General features: G+C 39.5%; 1 protein-coding gene across 3 annotated transcripts in view; it reads right to left on the bottom strand.

Annotated features, from left to right (window-relative positions):
* Positions 1-12831, bottom strand: part of AFF4 (ALF transcription elongation factor 4) — a 49843-nt gene that overhangs the window by 10044 nt on the left and 26968 nt on the right. For 2 of the 3 annotated variants that reach the window (XM_083799176.1, XM_083799175.1), the window contains 11 exons: positions 12407-12443; positions 11193-11300; positions 10841-10889; positions 9501-9521; positions 8902-8956; positions 7829-7866; positions 7302-7464; positions 5842-6759; positions 4319-4407; positions 2565-2802; positions 379-476 (listed from right to left, as the gene is read on the bottom strand). In XM_083799176.1, the coding sequence (XP_083655302.1) occupies positions 379-476; positions 2565-2802; positions 4319-4407; positions 5842-6759; positions 7302-7464; positions 7829-7866; positions 8902-8956; positions 9501-9521; positions 10841-10889; positions 11193-11300; positions 12407-12443 (1814 nt within the window). The remainder of the gene's footprint in view (positions 1-378; positions 477-2564; positions 2803-4318; positions 4408-5841; positions 6760-7301; positions 7465-7828; positions 7867-8901; positions 8957-9500; positions 9522-10840; positions 10890-11192; positions 11301-12406; positions 12444-12831) is intronic. The other variant, XM_083799177.1, reaches the window with a different exon arrangement.

Raw genomic sequence — 12831 nt, 5'->3', positions numbered from 1 at the left:
TTTGATAACCAAGCAAACCAAACACTTGATCAACAGTGTGGGGTAGAGAAGGAAACAAAACAAAAATTTGAGGGTGCAACGGACCCATCAGCATTTAAAACCAGAACAACCCTGAGCTATGCAACTCTACTGCTTGGTCCTGTCTTGCTCTAGAGGAACATACAGGGCAGGCTACGGTTCCTTCTCAAGGACTGCGCTGTCTACCAAGTATGCGGCACAGAGAGCGGGCAGACAAGCACATCACTGCAGCTCTCCAGAGCACGAGCTTGAACTTAACATCTTTTGTGAAGCAAAAAGACAACGCTTCCCCACAGGAAGGTGGCTGTGCTCTAGGACTAGCATCCCCGCAAAGGGAAAGGAACCCTCTGCTTTTCTTACCTGTCATCAAAAACAAGTTTTGCTCTTCTAGACTTTGAGCTCTCTGTAGATGGAGCAGACACAGGAGGGCAGTTTGAGGAATTGTTCAGAATCTTTTCCTGAAAGGAAAATTGTTCCCAAATCATAAACTTAAAGAACAATTAAGTCTTTTGTCTTCAAATAAAGCGTTTGTTATGTAAGTTTCTCCTATGACTTCACAGCTACTTCACAGTAAGGTCGTTTTTGCAGCTGCTCTAGCTGCCATACAGTAACACAGCTTCCACAAGGCTTTCACCTCATGCTGGCACAGAGGAAGACACGGAGGCTGCGATCAGGCTCTTAGCTCTAATACACCAGGAGACCTCCCTCAAAGGAAGGAACGCAGCTATGGTTTCCTAGACACACCTAGGTCCAGGAAATCCCTCCCTGAATCTCCCACATTGCTGTTTCTAAGTCCCGTTTTCCCAGCCTAACAAAGATGCTATGAATATTTGAACGACTTCTCATTTTTCTCAACAGTAAACTGCTGAATATCTTTGCTTTGAAAACACTAGTATTTCACAATGATAAGCAACATCTTCAAGGAGAAATGACAACTGTCCTCACAATACAGCCCTTGCTCCCTTAAATTACACACAGCTCAGTGACACTTCAGGCTAAAGACTGGATACTAAAACATTCCGTGATTTTAAAGTGAATCTGTTCTGCTCAACAGTGTAAAGCAGCTTTCCAGCTTCACATGTGTTTTCAGCTCTTTGGATTTATCAAGACCAAAGGCCAGCTATACAGATGTATTTCATAACCTACCTTTATCAGATCATTGCTAATCAGAAGGATCCTGCAGTCAATACCAAAACACGCAGTGGAATGCAGTATACTGCTTTAAGAAAGGCATGACTAAGCATATCCAAGGTATAAAAGGATAAACATCACACAAGTTAACAGCTGGTTTAGGGACAGTTCTATGCTAACAAATAAGGAAAGGACAGAGAGCAGCAGTCTGTGATGCAACTTCACTATCTACAGGCATCCTGGAAGTGTCTCGACGCACACAACCTTGCCAGGTTTCTAAAAATCTCAGGGCAATGGCATCTGAAGTAACACAGCACGTCTCCCAGTCCAGATATTTCATGAACTCCACCCTGATGACTAAGCTACTTTCTGCCATTGCTAATGGCAATTTGCTGCTTTACTCCTGCCCAACCAATTATCCTTCCTGAACGCTTTAGACCTTGCTTCTAACCTTCTCAGAAACTGCAAACCCAGCCACTGAGGTTAGCAGCTGCTTAAACTACTGCAGTTTCCAGAGCCCATAGGAAGCTTCGGGGCTTTGCTGCAGAGAGCTCACAGACAGACTGCGCCAACATCTTCAGCGTACTTTGGAATCCCACAGATGGAGCTGAAATCCCTCCAAGTTAAACATATTACACTCGAAAATCGGCTATACATTAGAAATTGCTTATCACAGGTATTCAGTGATACATTTTAAACAGTCAGATGTTCTCACAAAGTAATTTCTGTCCAGTAATGCACATTTATATATTGATGAAAAAACACATTACATTTCAATGACTTAAGCGCATCATCTTCCTGTAATATTTTTGAATCCCATCATCTAGGTATCTTCCTAACCTAAATCTCTTAAATTAAAAAGTTTCCTGTATCATCTTTGCACCCATGTTTTTTCTACTCTAACAACAGAGGGCTCTGTACCTTCCTGAGCTGGAGTTAAAGGGACCTTTCTGGAGTCCTAGGATGCAATAAGACGAGAGCCATAACTCTGCATCCTAGCAGTGAACACAGACCCAGCTTCTGTTCTTAAAATTAGGACAGGATTTGTATCTGCTCCGATGACATAAGAGTAACCTCATTATTCTATTTACTGTTGTGTAAACAGACGTGTAGTGATATTTCTCATCAACAAATTAAACAACAAATAAGCAGCATCTGTAATCAGATGTCTAAACTCATTTCAGTAATTAACACAAGCATTTCGTAGGAATAAGCATTAGTATTCCACAATCTCTCCCAAGTTATTTTCTAATTTATCGACTTCCAAGGTACCTAAGCACCACGACATGAAACAATGCAAGTCTAAAACTAATTGCATTTCAACTTGAACTGTGAATCATTGTTTAGATCACACTGAGTATGTGTTTCGCTTTGCAGTTTGACAAGTTCAAGGCAGTCACAGAATAGCCCTTTACCTTGGTTTCTTTAGTACTGCTAGAACCCTTTCCCTCCATCTTCTTCTGTTTAGAAGATGAGTTGCTTTTACTGCCACCACTACCGTCCTTACTGACGTTGCTGCTGGACTTCAAGGATGACGACTGACTGACGGTCCTCTTCCGCGACCCATGTTCCTGCTTGGAATCCTTCTGGAGGACTGGGGCAGCAGGAGACGGCAGTAAATCCTTCTCCTTAGCAGCACTTGGCTTTAGAGACCTAACAAAATGAATACATTTAGTTTTGTCTTTTATTTTTCAAAACACAAAAAGAGCCCACCTTCTTTTCTTTTTTTTTTGTCCCCTCCTCCTCCCCCAAAAACCAAGGTTTTTATTGTTAGCCCTACCAAACCAGATTCAGAGGAAGAGAGAAAGAACAATCATCACAGTGACTAGATGTTACAAAGCCTGATTGAACTGGTTTTTACCTTTTTATCTGTTCTGACCTGAAAATGCAGCAGGCAAGTTCTAACCATAAAACCACATCCCTGCAACAGTTCTTAAAAAACACCCTAAACACAACGTCAGAAATTAATGCCAATGTCAGCGCCAGCCTGTCTATTGCAGACTAGTCAGCCTAACAATTCAGAAAAAAGATGGTCCAGATAAATCAGCTCTGGAAGCCAGGGAACTGGAAAACTTCCTCAAGTTCACCTTTTGGTACACTCTTACCTTGGCTGCTGAGGGCTATCGTTACTTATTCCTGGCCTCCCTTTTTGCAGAGTACAGTACATTAAATAATTATTTATACACAGTATTTTAATTAAAACGTAGTTGCATTTAATGAAGTGTCCTGCAGACAACCACACTGGCAATCAAGCAAATATCAAGAATAAAAGGAAAAAAGAAAGACAGAATCAGAGTGGCTCGGGCTGGGACCTTACAGATCACCCAGTTCCACCCCCCTGCCACGGGCAGGGACACCACCCACTAGGCCAGGTTGCCCAGGGTCTCATCCAGCCTGGCCTTGAACACCTCCAGGGATGGGGCATCCACAACCTCAGTGGGCAACCTGATCCAGTGCCTCAGCACCCTCTGAGTGAAGAATTTCCTCCTAACCTCTAATCTAAATCTCCTCTCTTTTAGTTTAAAACCATTCCCCCTTATCCTGTCATTTACAAAATTACAGAAATAACCTGCAATAAAAGGGTATTGAAGGATGTTGTTTTTTGCTAAGTCTGCACTGTTTTATTTTTTTGTGTCGCTCACACTTCAGATAATCTGTCAAGCAAATTTGAGGCTAAATCCATGGATCCAAGTCTCAATGCCATCAGCGTCCCACATGTCAGTTAATTAACTTGTTCTCAGTTTACATACTTGCTAAATGGAGGATTACCAGATTAGGTTAATTTAAAAGTATGGATTTTGCAAGTTCAAAAAGCTAGATGCACAGTTTATTTCTAACAACAAAAAAAAAACAACACCATATGTCAGAGAAAAAAAACAGGAAGTGTACTTTCCATAATAAACCAACCCTTCACTTCAGGGTTTACCTTAGTTTTGTTAAGTAAAAAAATGTGCTTGGTCAACGTTTTTGGTTATAGAAATCAATTTCCACCAGCTACTAGTAGAAACTGAACTAAATCAGTCTCAAGAATAAGAAGCAATGAAATTTTACCCATCGATTAATAGTGAGGAGACACTTTGTTGTGGAGGGAAGGGAAGGGGGGGAGATGGACATCAGTCTTCTTCATCACCCCGAGCTTTTGTGTTGAAGAGATAAGCAAGATACTCACTCTCTACTGCTAGACGTCTTGTGTCCTGATGGAGCTTTCTCTTCCAGTTTTGTTTTCTTGCTTTCACTGGCTCTGTTTTCATCCTCATTCTGAATAAAGCAAACAAGAAATACATCCAGGCAAACGTCTACATTACTATCTCAGTGAAGCTGTAAAGGTTTCATATTTAATAGATTTAATTTAGTAGGTATTTTGCAGTGTACAGAATAAGATCTGTACAGACCACAAAAACATTCCCCAAAGCATCTAGCCTGCATCAAATATTTGACCAGATATTGAACCCTGAGACTGAAACAGAATGAAAAAGTCTGACTTCTAAATTACCAACCTGTGTAAAAAAAGTGGCAGTCAAATTGTACATATTAGAACAAAAGTATTACCATGAAATACCAGAAAAAAGTTGCCAAAAGCTTTAATAAGAGATCAGGAAACAGATTTTATGCTGGGAGCCTATGAATGCCAGAAACAGTAAAAGTCTTGTTGTCTATAAAGTAAGAGATGCTGAACACCAGGGTTTTATATACACCTAATCCTAAAGTCAAAGGGTTTTGAGGGTGCATTTCAAAGCTGTCTTCAACAAGCACTGGAAGTAGAAATACAATGAATAAACCAGAACTTAGGGCCTCACAGAGTACGTCATCTGGTACAGAACCAGACTCAAACCCAAAAGGTTACACTTTTGTCACACCACTATTGCAACCTTGAGCATCACCATCACGAAATCACAACAGCAACTGACAGTCACAGATTTGCTCTTTACACAGACTGTGTATGTTCTACTGAGTTTTTCCAAAAGCAGTTTAAAATTATTCTAGTAGCTACCCCCTACCATTTTTCTCCCAGCAGTGCTAATTCTGTTCAGATCCCTCATTAATTCCTGTCCATTTTACTGTCTCTGGGGATTCCTTCTTTTTATTTAATTGAGAAGATTAAATGCTTTTCTGAAAAGACACAATATTATGGAGAGAGACTTCCAATCCCAGTAAAGCAGCACCCCTGAGCTTATGGTTTCTCTTCTTGCTGTGCCCCAGGTCTGCTTCTGCCCCGTCCCTTGTCCTGGCAATAGCTCCCATGCAACTGCATCATTTGCTGTTTGAAGGAAATGATCCACATCAAGCCTTTTTTTTTTGGCCGGATGAATTTTCCTTTGGATCAGCTGCCTGAGCTGGCCTGCAGTGCAACAGGGACTAATGGCAGGTGGAGCGGAGGCAGGAGAGCGCAGGATGCAGTGCTCGGAGGTACAGAAGCTGTACGACCTCCAGCTATGGTGCTCACAGACCTCCAGGTACAACTTTCTCCACATTCCCTCCTCACTCCAAAATAAAACTCTAATAACCCCTAATACAATGACACAGGAATGATCAACACATTCTACACAAAATAGTGGCCAAATTCATCTCCTAAATTACTCAGTGTCTCTACAGCGAGGTATGATATGGGTTGCTGGATTATACACTTCACCCCCGTAGCAAGGCAATAAGGGGCTAAGATAACAGGCAAAATTATATCTACAAAGTCATCACCTGCTTATGTTTCCTTTTGCCTTTTGTAGAACTTTTGTCAGAAGGCTGCTTCTGGGATTCTCTTGTGTGCTTCTCGGGTACGTTTTTCTTTTCCACTTTGGGCGCATCAGCATCCTTGTAAGGCTTCCCTGGTATTCTTGATAAGAGGCTCAGGTCAATCTTCACAATGAGTGGGTACCTTTCATCAGGATCACTGAGTGGTGAAAGAAGCTCTTTCTCTTCCATAGGAGAGAACATTCTATGCCGAAAAAAGCTGTCATCCTCCTCCATGGAAGATTTAACAGGAGTCCTATTGCTCTCAGAATATTTGGGAGTTTGTGATGAAGGAGGCAGGCTTTCATTTTCATCTGAATCAGAGGATGAGGTATCTGTTTCTATGAATTCCCTGGATTTCTGGGCAGATTTGCTCGAAGCCTTGTATTTCTTCTTCTCCGTTGTAGGCCGAGGGGAAGATTTGGGCTCTTTCTTTATGTTAGGTTTTCTGGAACCTTTTGTGGCTGCCTTATGCCTGTTTGAAGGTATATTTGTTGCCATGTCTACTGGGGTTTCACTTTCTATTTTAAGACCTCCTCTAGGCTCTTCAACAGATGTCTTTTCTGCCTTCTTGGGCTGCTTTTTACCTACAGTCCTCCTCTGTGTTGAGCTGTCACTCTGCGCAGGTGATTTCTGCCTGCCACGACTGCTCTCTGAGCCCTTTTGGGTGGGTTTGGAATCTCGCCCTGGTGTAGAAGAAATCGAATCCTTGGATCCACTTTGATCAGCGTACCCACTGCCAGTCCCCTGATCCCGTCCCTCTTTTTTGTAGCCTTGTGAGGATGGGATATTGCTGTCCACAGAAGAAGCTGGTGACACTTTATGCGAATTAACTTTGTTCAACCAGTTATCCAGTTGCCACTTGTTTGTTGGTGGTGGCTCTGGCTAAAAACAAAATTTAAAAAAACAGCAGTGTTACATTAAGCATTTCACACTTCTTCCATCTTTTCTGCAGGACACCTATACTGTGCTGCACGCCTGAGCAAGAGGTACACCAAACATCTGAGATCAATAATTAACAACAAAAAAAATGAGTTGATGAATATAGTTACAAATAGCAGTTCTCATTTTTCCCCTCATCCAGAGCAGCTGCTACCCACAGGCAATACCTGCTGCCACAGCTATCCAGACTAAAAGACCACAGTTTTTTAAGATACTGTTACTGTACCTAAGGTCTGCACTCCACCAAGTAACTGGTGGTAAAAATCACCTCAAAGTTGAACATCCAATGTGTATACAGCACTGTTATTATATCCAACTACAGGTGCTTCAGCAAAAGAACACTGAGCAGATGTGGGAATGATTCCACATGTGTCAGTTCAACTTTTTTTTTAACCACTTTGAGAACACGTTCAATTTTTCTGCTTTTAAAACTCGGGATGAATGCCAAACTAATGAAGACAGCCCAAATACACATCAAATCCTACCTCAGGGGATGCGCTCTGTGATGGTTCATTAGCTTCACTATCACTGGAACTGCTTTCACTTTCAGAGTCAGATCCTGAACTGCTTTCGGATCCACTATGGCTGCTCGAGTCATCCCTTGAATTATCTGCTCCTTCACTGTTATGCTGCGAAGGTTCAGAATTACTGAAAACAAAAATGAAGAAAAATAAAGAAATACTACCCAAGCCGCAAACACATCCTAGAAGTCCTTCCATTAGGAAGGATGAAATCTAACATTTTAATTAACATTTGCTTAAAAATTCAACAGAATGCAATGTACCCTGGAAACAAACAACAGCCTTTGTTCCCCCCCCGCCCCATTCACAAAGTGGTTAGTATAATTTGCGGGATAAATGCCATTCAATCACCAATTACATTCTCATCACCTTTTGCTCTAAAAGAAGATGAAAGATAAACAGATTTTAGAAATGAGATCAAGTCATGAGTGCTGACTGGGCTGAATATCACTGCTTTACTTTCTATGCTGCAATCTAGCAGGAATGCCTACCTTCCAGGTGTGCTCCTTGGCACTGTCTTATCACAATCCTGCAATTAAGAAGAAGAGCATGAAGCTTCTAGAAGTTACTTTAGGATTGCATATACAGTTATGTTGCAAAGCATCTATTTATAGCCTTAAAATTTTAAAATATTTCGCCTGAATAGTGTTTTAATTCAGTACTTGTGAAAGTTTGTCTCCATTTTCCTTGAACAGAAAGAAAAATAAATCAGAGTTTTCTCCAAGTTTTTACTACAGACGTGTCATCTTAGAGTCCCCTGTATTCTGAGAGATCCTATTTTCTCAATCCCTAATAACATCTTTTTGAATCAGATTCTTTGAAATTCTATGATCCTATATTCTAGAGATGGCCAGAGTACTAGTAGGTAACCAAGTAAATGCACTATCTTCAAGTTTTCCACATGAGAAAACAAATTAAGTAATAGAAGTGGGAATAGGGAAAACTTTTTTTTTTTTTTTTAATAAAAAAAGGAGAGTGGATTACTGCTGGGTAGCATAGACCCCACAGGTATTTTTAATTTAGCATGCCAAATGCCATTTTTAGCAGAAACTGCACAACATTAATATTGACAAAGAAGAAAAATTAGACTTATCTATAGCAATAAAGGTGCTGCTATACTCAGTTACAGATAAAACCTGGGAGTAAAACACACAAACACAGTAGCTCTTATCATCCCAAACACAGTCCCTGCACAGAAATGTTTATGCCACACACTTGTTAGACAGCATGGAAGAACATGAAGGGTTCTATCTTGAAATGGCAGGCCATTACATATGTTATGAAGTACACTTCATTTTATTTTCAGAGAAAGTCCATTTGAAATCAGGAAGGCAAGAGTCTTTAGGTACAAGCGTACTATTCACACAAAACAGATGATTTTCCCCCAGTTTGCATTGTAGAATACCTGGAGCTTGTTTAAAAACTTGCCAATTGATTTTTGCTTCTCAATTACAAATCTCTGAGTTGCTCAGTTTGCTGTTGGGAGTACTGACCGCTGCTGAACTACCAAATTATCAACGCGCTTGCTATACTTTTCTGAAACTTTGGTACTGAATGAACATACCTGCTCTCCATCGCTGTCTTCACTACTGCTAAGTTTTAAGTCATCTTTCAACATACTGCAAGTAAAAGGGAGAAAGTGAGACAAGTTTTTCCATGTACTTTAATTACATTCAAAGCATTCTTCTATATTGTTTATACTACAGAGTAGGCTGCGTGGGTGAAATCTGCAAGTTACCATTCTAAAACATTTAATTGTTTAAGAATGGCGAGTTAAGTCATTCTTTAAAGAAAAAAACAGATTCTAGTACTTTCACTCCTTTGTTCAATCTGTCAAACTTAGAAATGAAATCTGATACATTTTACTAATGCAGGAAGAGCTAAAATCTGTATGTTCAATGTCTCATATACAATGACCAAGAATACTGTTTTAAATAGAATTAAGTGGCTGTTTCCCGTCTCACGGCAAAAGCACAACTGTATTAAGCTATAATTTTTCTATTATTATTCAAAGTTACAATTACTCTATTATTTAAGCTAGTTATAATTATGCACACTATTTCACAGTACTGAAAATATGCGAACACTTTGAAAACATATAGTGGAGTATATTGCCTTTGTGCTTATTTAAAAAAAATGGATTACAAAAATAAGACATCTTACTCTGTCTGGTTCGGTTCACATCTGGAGAAAGAAGATGAGAAAGGATTAAAAGTTTAGTATATCTGAATTTCACAGTATAGTTGTTCTACTGATAATCTGAAAAGAGACACCAACCTCTAGATCTAGTTCCCAATATGTTTTTCACTGCTATCCTTTTCCAAAAGATACATTTAACTCATTTTTTCAGCTTTTTGAACAGAGCACAATCACTTTGTCTCAAAGTCTACTGCAACAGTAAACATCTTCTAATCCTTCTTCCTATGCACCCCAGTTCAACCAATGTACAATGCTATGTCTTGTCCTTAAGATGTTCTTGCATTTTGTTTCGGAAACAGCACAGTTCCTTCATGGAATTACACTACCATGACAAAAGCAAAGTCAAACAGTGAACTCCTATTTCTACTACTTGTTGAAATGGCTGCATTATAAGCATCTTCTTAATCCTCATGTTTTCAGGAAACTGACTGCAAGTCTAAAATAAATAAATAAATCGGCCTTCAATTATTTTCTATTTCCTTCCCACAGGTCATTTGCTTTTTAGTCTTGTTAAGACTGTAATATGTACATGGACAAGCAGAAGAACTAGACTCCATTTTGCAACTGCATCACAGCAAGCATTAACTCAGAATACCAGGTTTTCAGAATCTATCACTTTTATGAAACATACAATTGGGTGATAAAAATTTATTTTCATGGACGTGTTTGTTTGGAAATTATCTTTAAGCAGCATATAATCAATTTTCAGGTTTGAGAAAGGTGGTGGAGTACAGTCATCTAGAATCTTCCAGTTACTTTTTATTTTTTCTTTCAGTTGTATAATTGAGGAAGTATAATGTTGGGTCTGTGTACCTAACAAAAGCGTTTACTGGTCACTTAAGAGACCACGTAGCATGAATTTAACTAGATCCCAAACACAATTTACTATGTCCTCCAATAACAAAACAGTTCCTCATCCTGCCTGTTTGTGCAACTGCTGCAAGCTGCTCCTAGCTGACAGCTTTGCAATGCACACGTCTGGTATGTCCTGTCCCATCCTGCCCGTTCTTATACGCTCGCAGTTCACAAGCCAGTTCCTAGGTCCGAACTCCTGCACACCTACCCTGATAGCTGACGAAAGCAGGGGAAAGGAAAGAAGGCACAGTGTATTTGTTACTCATACCAATACACCGTATTTGCTGTACTGGCCCTGAAAAAGGGCTTACAGGAAATGATCCCTGTTTTCTGCCAGTCTAGTACAAGTATGCTAAGGAGTCTGTGCGAGAACCGACACAGCCAAGTAACAAAACAATCTCTTAAAATTCAACAGTTATTTGAGAAACGTTTTCTCAACAGCTACTTACGATTTGGATTGATGACCATTGGATGTTTTTGATGAAGGATTATATCGTTCTAGAAGAAAAAAGTGCATAGTTTTAAACTCAGACAGGAAAATAGTCACTCCAAGATTGCCAGAAGTAAACAGTCTTAGATAAACAAATCCAGAAGGGCTGAGCGAACAGCAGAAAGGAAGAACCAGCAGACACCAGGTACAGCCTCCCAGAGACCAGCCAAGTGAGTGGATGCAGAGACAAAACACCACGTAAAACAACTAATTTAACTGAGAAAATCTAGAAAGTTATTTAAATCATCACCGTTGAAACCGATACATGCTTAATTTGGTTTTGATGGTGTGAAAAACTGTTTTGCTTCTACCAAGATTAATGTATTGCCTTCCATGTGCTGGGTACGGGATACAGATCAACCTGTCGAGTTCTTGACTTTTTTCAGCAACCCCACACAGCTTTTTAGTGGATAAGCAACCTTTAAATCCAAAAAGAAAGCTCACACACTCAAACCAACTCTTACAGTCAAAATATATACTGATATAATCTGCTTTTCAGTTTGGGGTTTTATTCTTCCCTTTCCCTTCATTGTGGTATATTGTTAAGCATAGTACAACAGGAACAAGAATTGAAGCTGTTAAAAGTTTCCCAGAAAACTCAAGCAGGAGTTGAAAACCAGATCTATGTTTTATTTATCCTGCCTCTCCATTTACATGCAGTGAGATCAGTTGCTCCCAGAACGCACATCTATTTGTTAGCATCAGGGAATTACGTTTTGTTTCCTTAATTCCCCACTGTATTAGGTGTTTAGATTAAGCTGCTTGTGAATACCTAAGAATAAACCATTACGCTTTTACTACTTAATCTGTTTAATCACTTCAACAGGGAGTGGAAAGACTTCTGGAAGACAACAGCACAAATCTAATTCCATTTTTCTAGGTATGTTACCTGGTTAAATTATCCATTTTAGTAATATTCAAATTACAGATAGAATTCAAGAGGAATAAAAGCTGCTTTTGTCTAAAATATGGACATATATTTTGGGACAAGAATTCAAGATTATTAAGCATATCACTATAAGAATTCTTGATTTGTTCTTTCTTCTGATTTTATATCCACAAGGTAAAAATGAACATGGCAAAGGAGAAAATGCAATGTGCTTTTTCTACTAAAATATGAACATATGCACTCTATTAGTTTCTATTATGTCCAGAGGTTTTATCTGAGGGTGTTTTGTTTTTAGTACTCAGCTATTTTCAGTCAGATCAACCAAACAGGCAACTTTTCAAGAATTAAAAAATATGACAAAGATACTTTTTTTTTTTTTTTTTCCCTAGCAGATACAACAGAGTTGCAAGGCTGTTACTGGCTTTCTAGTTCTCAACAAGAAACTAGAAAGAGAATCAAATGCTATTTCATAGGTTAACATTTGAGAAAGTACAGAAAATCTTAACCTAGACTCCATTCTATGACCAGTCTGGAAAAGCCTCTCTCTTTAAAAAGTCTGACATCTTAGGGGGATACTAAAAATACTGAATCACAACAAAAACATTACACGTATTAAAGGAAGTTTAATATACTTACTCTGTTCTCCGGTGCCAAAACTGGACTGTTGAGACTCCTAAGGGAATAAAAAGATCACAGGAGTTTTTTCAAAGGGAATTTTAGCATACCGAAAAACATGCCATCATCAAGCTATTCTTTGACTTTAAAGGATGGCACCTAACCTTTAAAAAAACAAAACAAAACCACTCCCCCCCCAGAAAAACACACACAACAACAAAGCAGAAAGAGTGATCCTTTATCTGGGCCCAAACTCCTTTCACCACCCATAGCGGAACAGCAAGCACATGGAAAGAGCGCTTCATGTTCTTCGTCTGGACCTCAGCCACCCCTGCGTGCCGGGTTTTAAGGGCCACGTGCAGTTGTACCACTTGGTATCCAAAACTCAATCTCTATGGAACTTCCATAAATCCTATCTTCTTGTATGTTTAGCATGAAGATGAGCA

The sequence above is a fragment of the Anser anser genome (assembly GCF_964211835.1).
Source record: "Anser anser genome assembly, chromosome: 14".
Lineage (NCBI taxonomy): Eukaryota > Metazoa > Chordata > Aves > Anseriformes > Anatidae > Anser > Anser anser.
The sequence above is the reverse complement of the archived record's forward strand: the minus strand, read 5'-3'. Positions and strand labels throughout refer to the sequence as shown.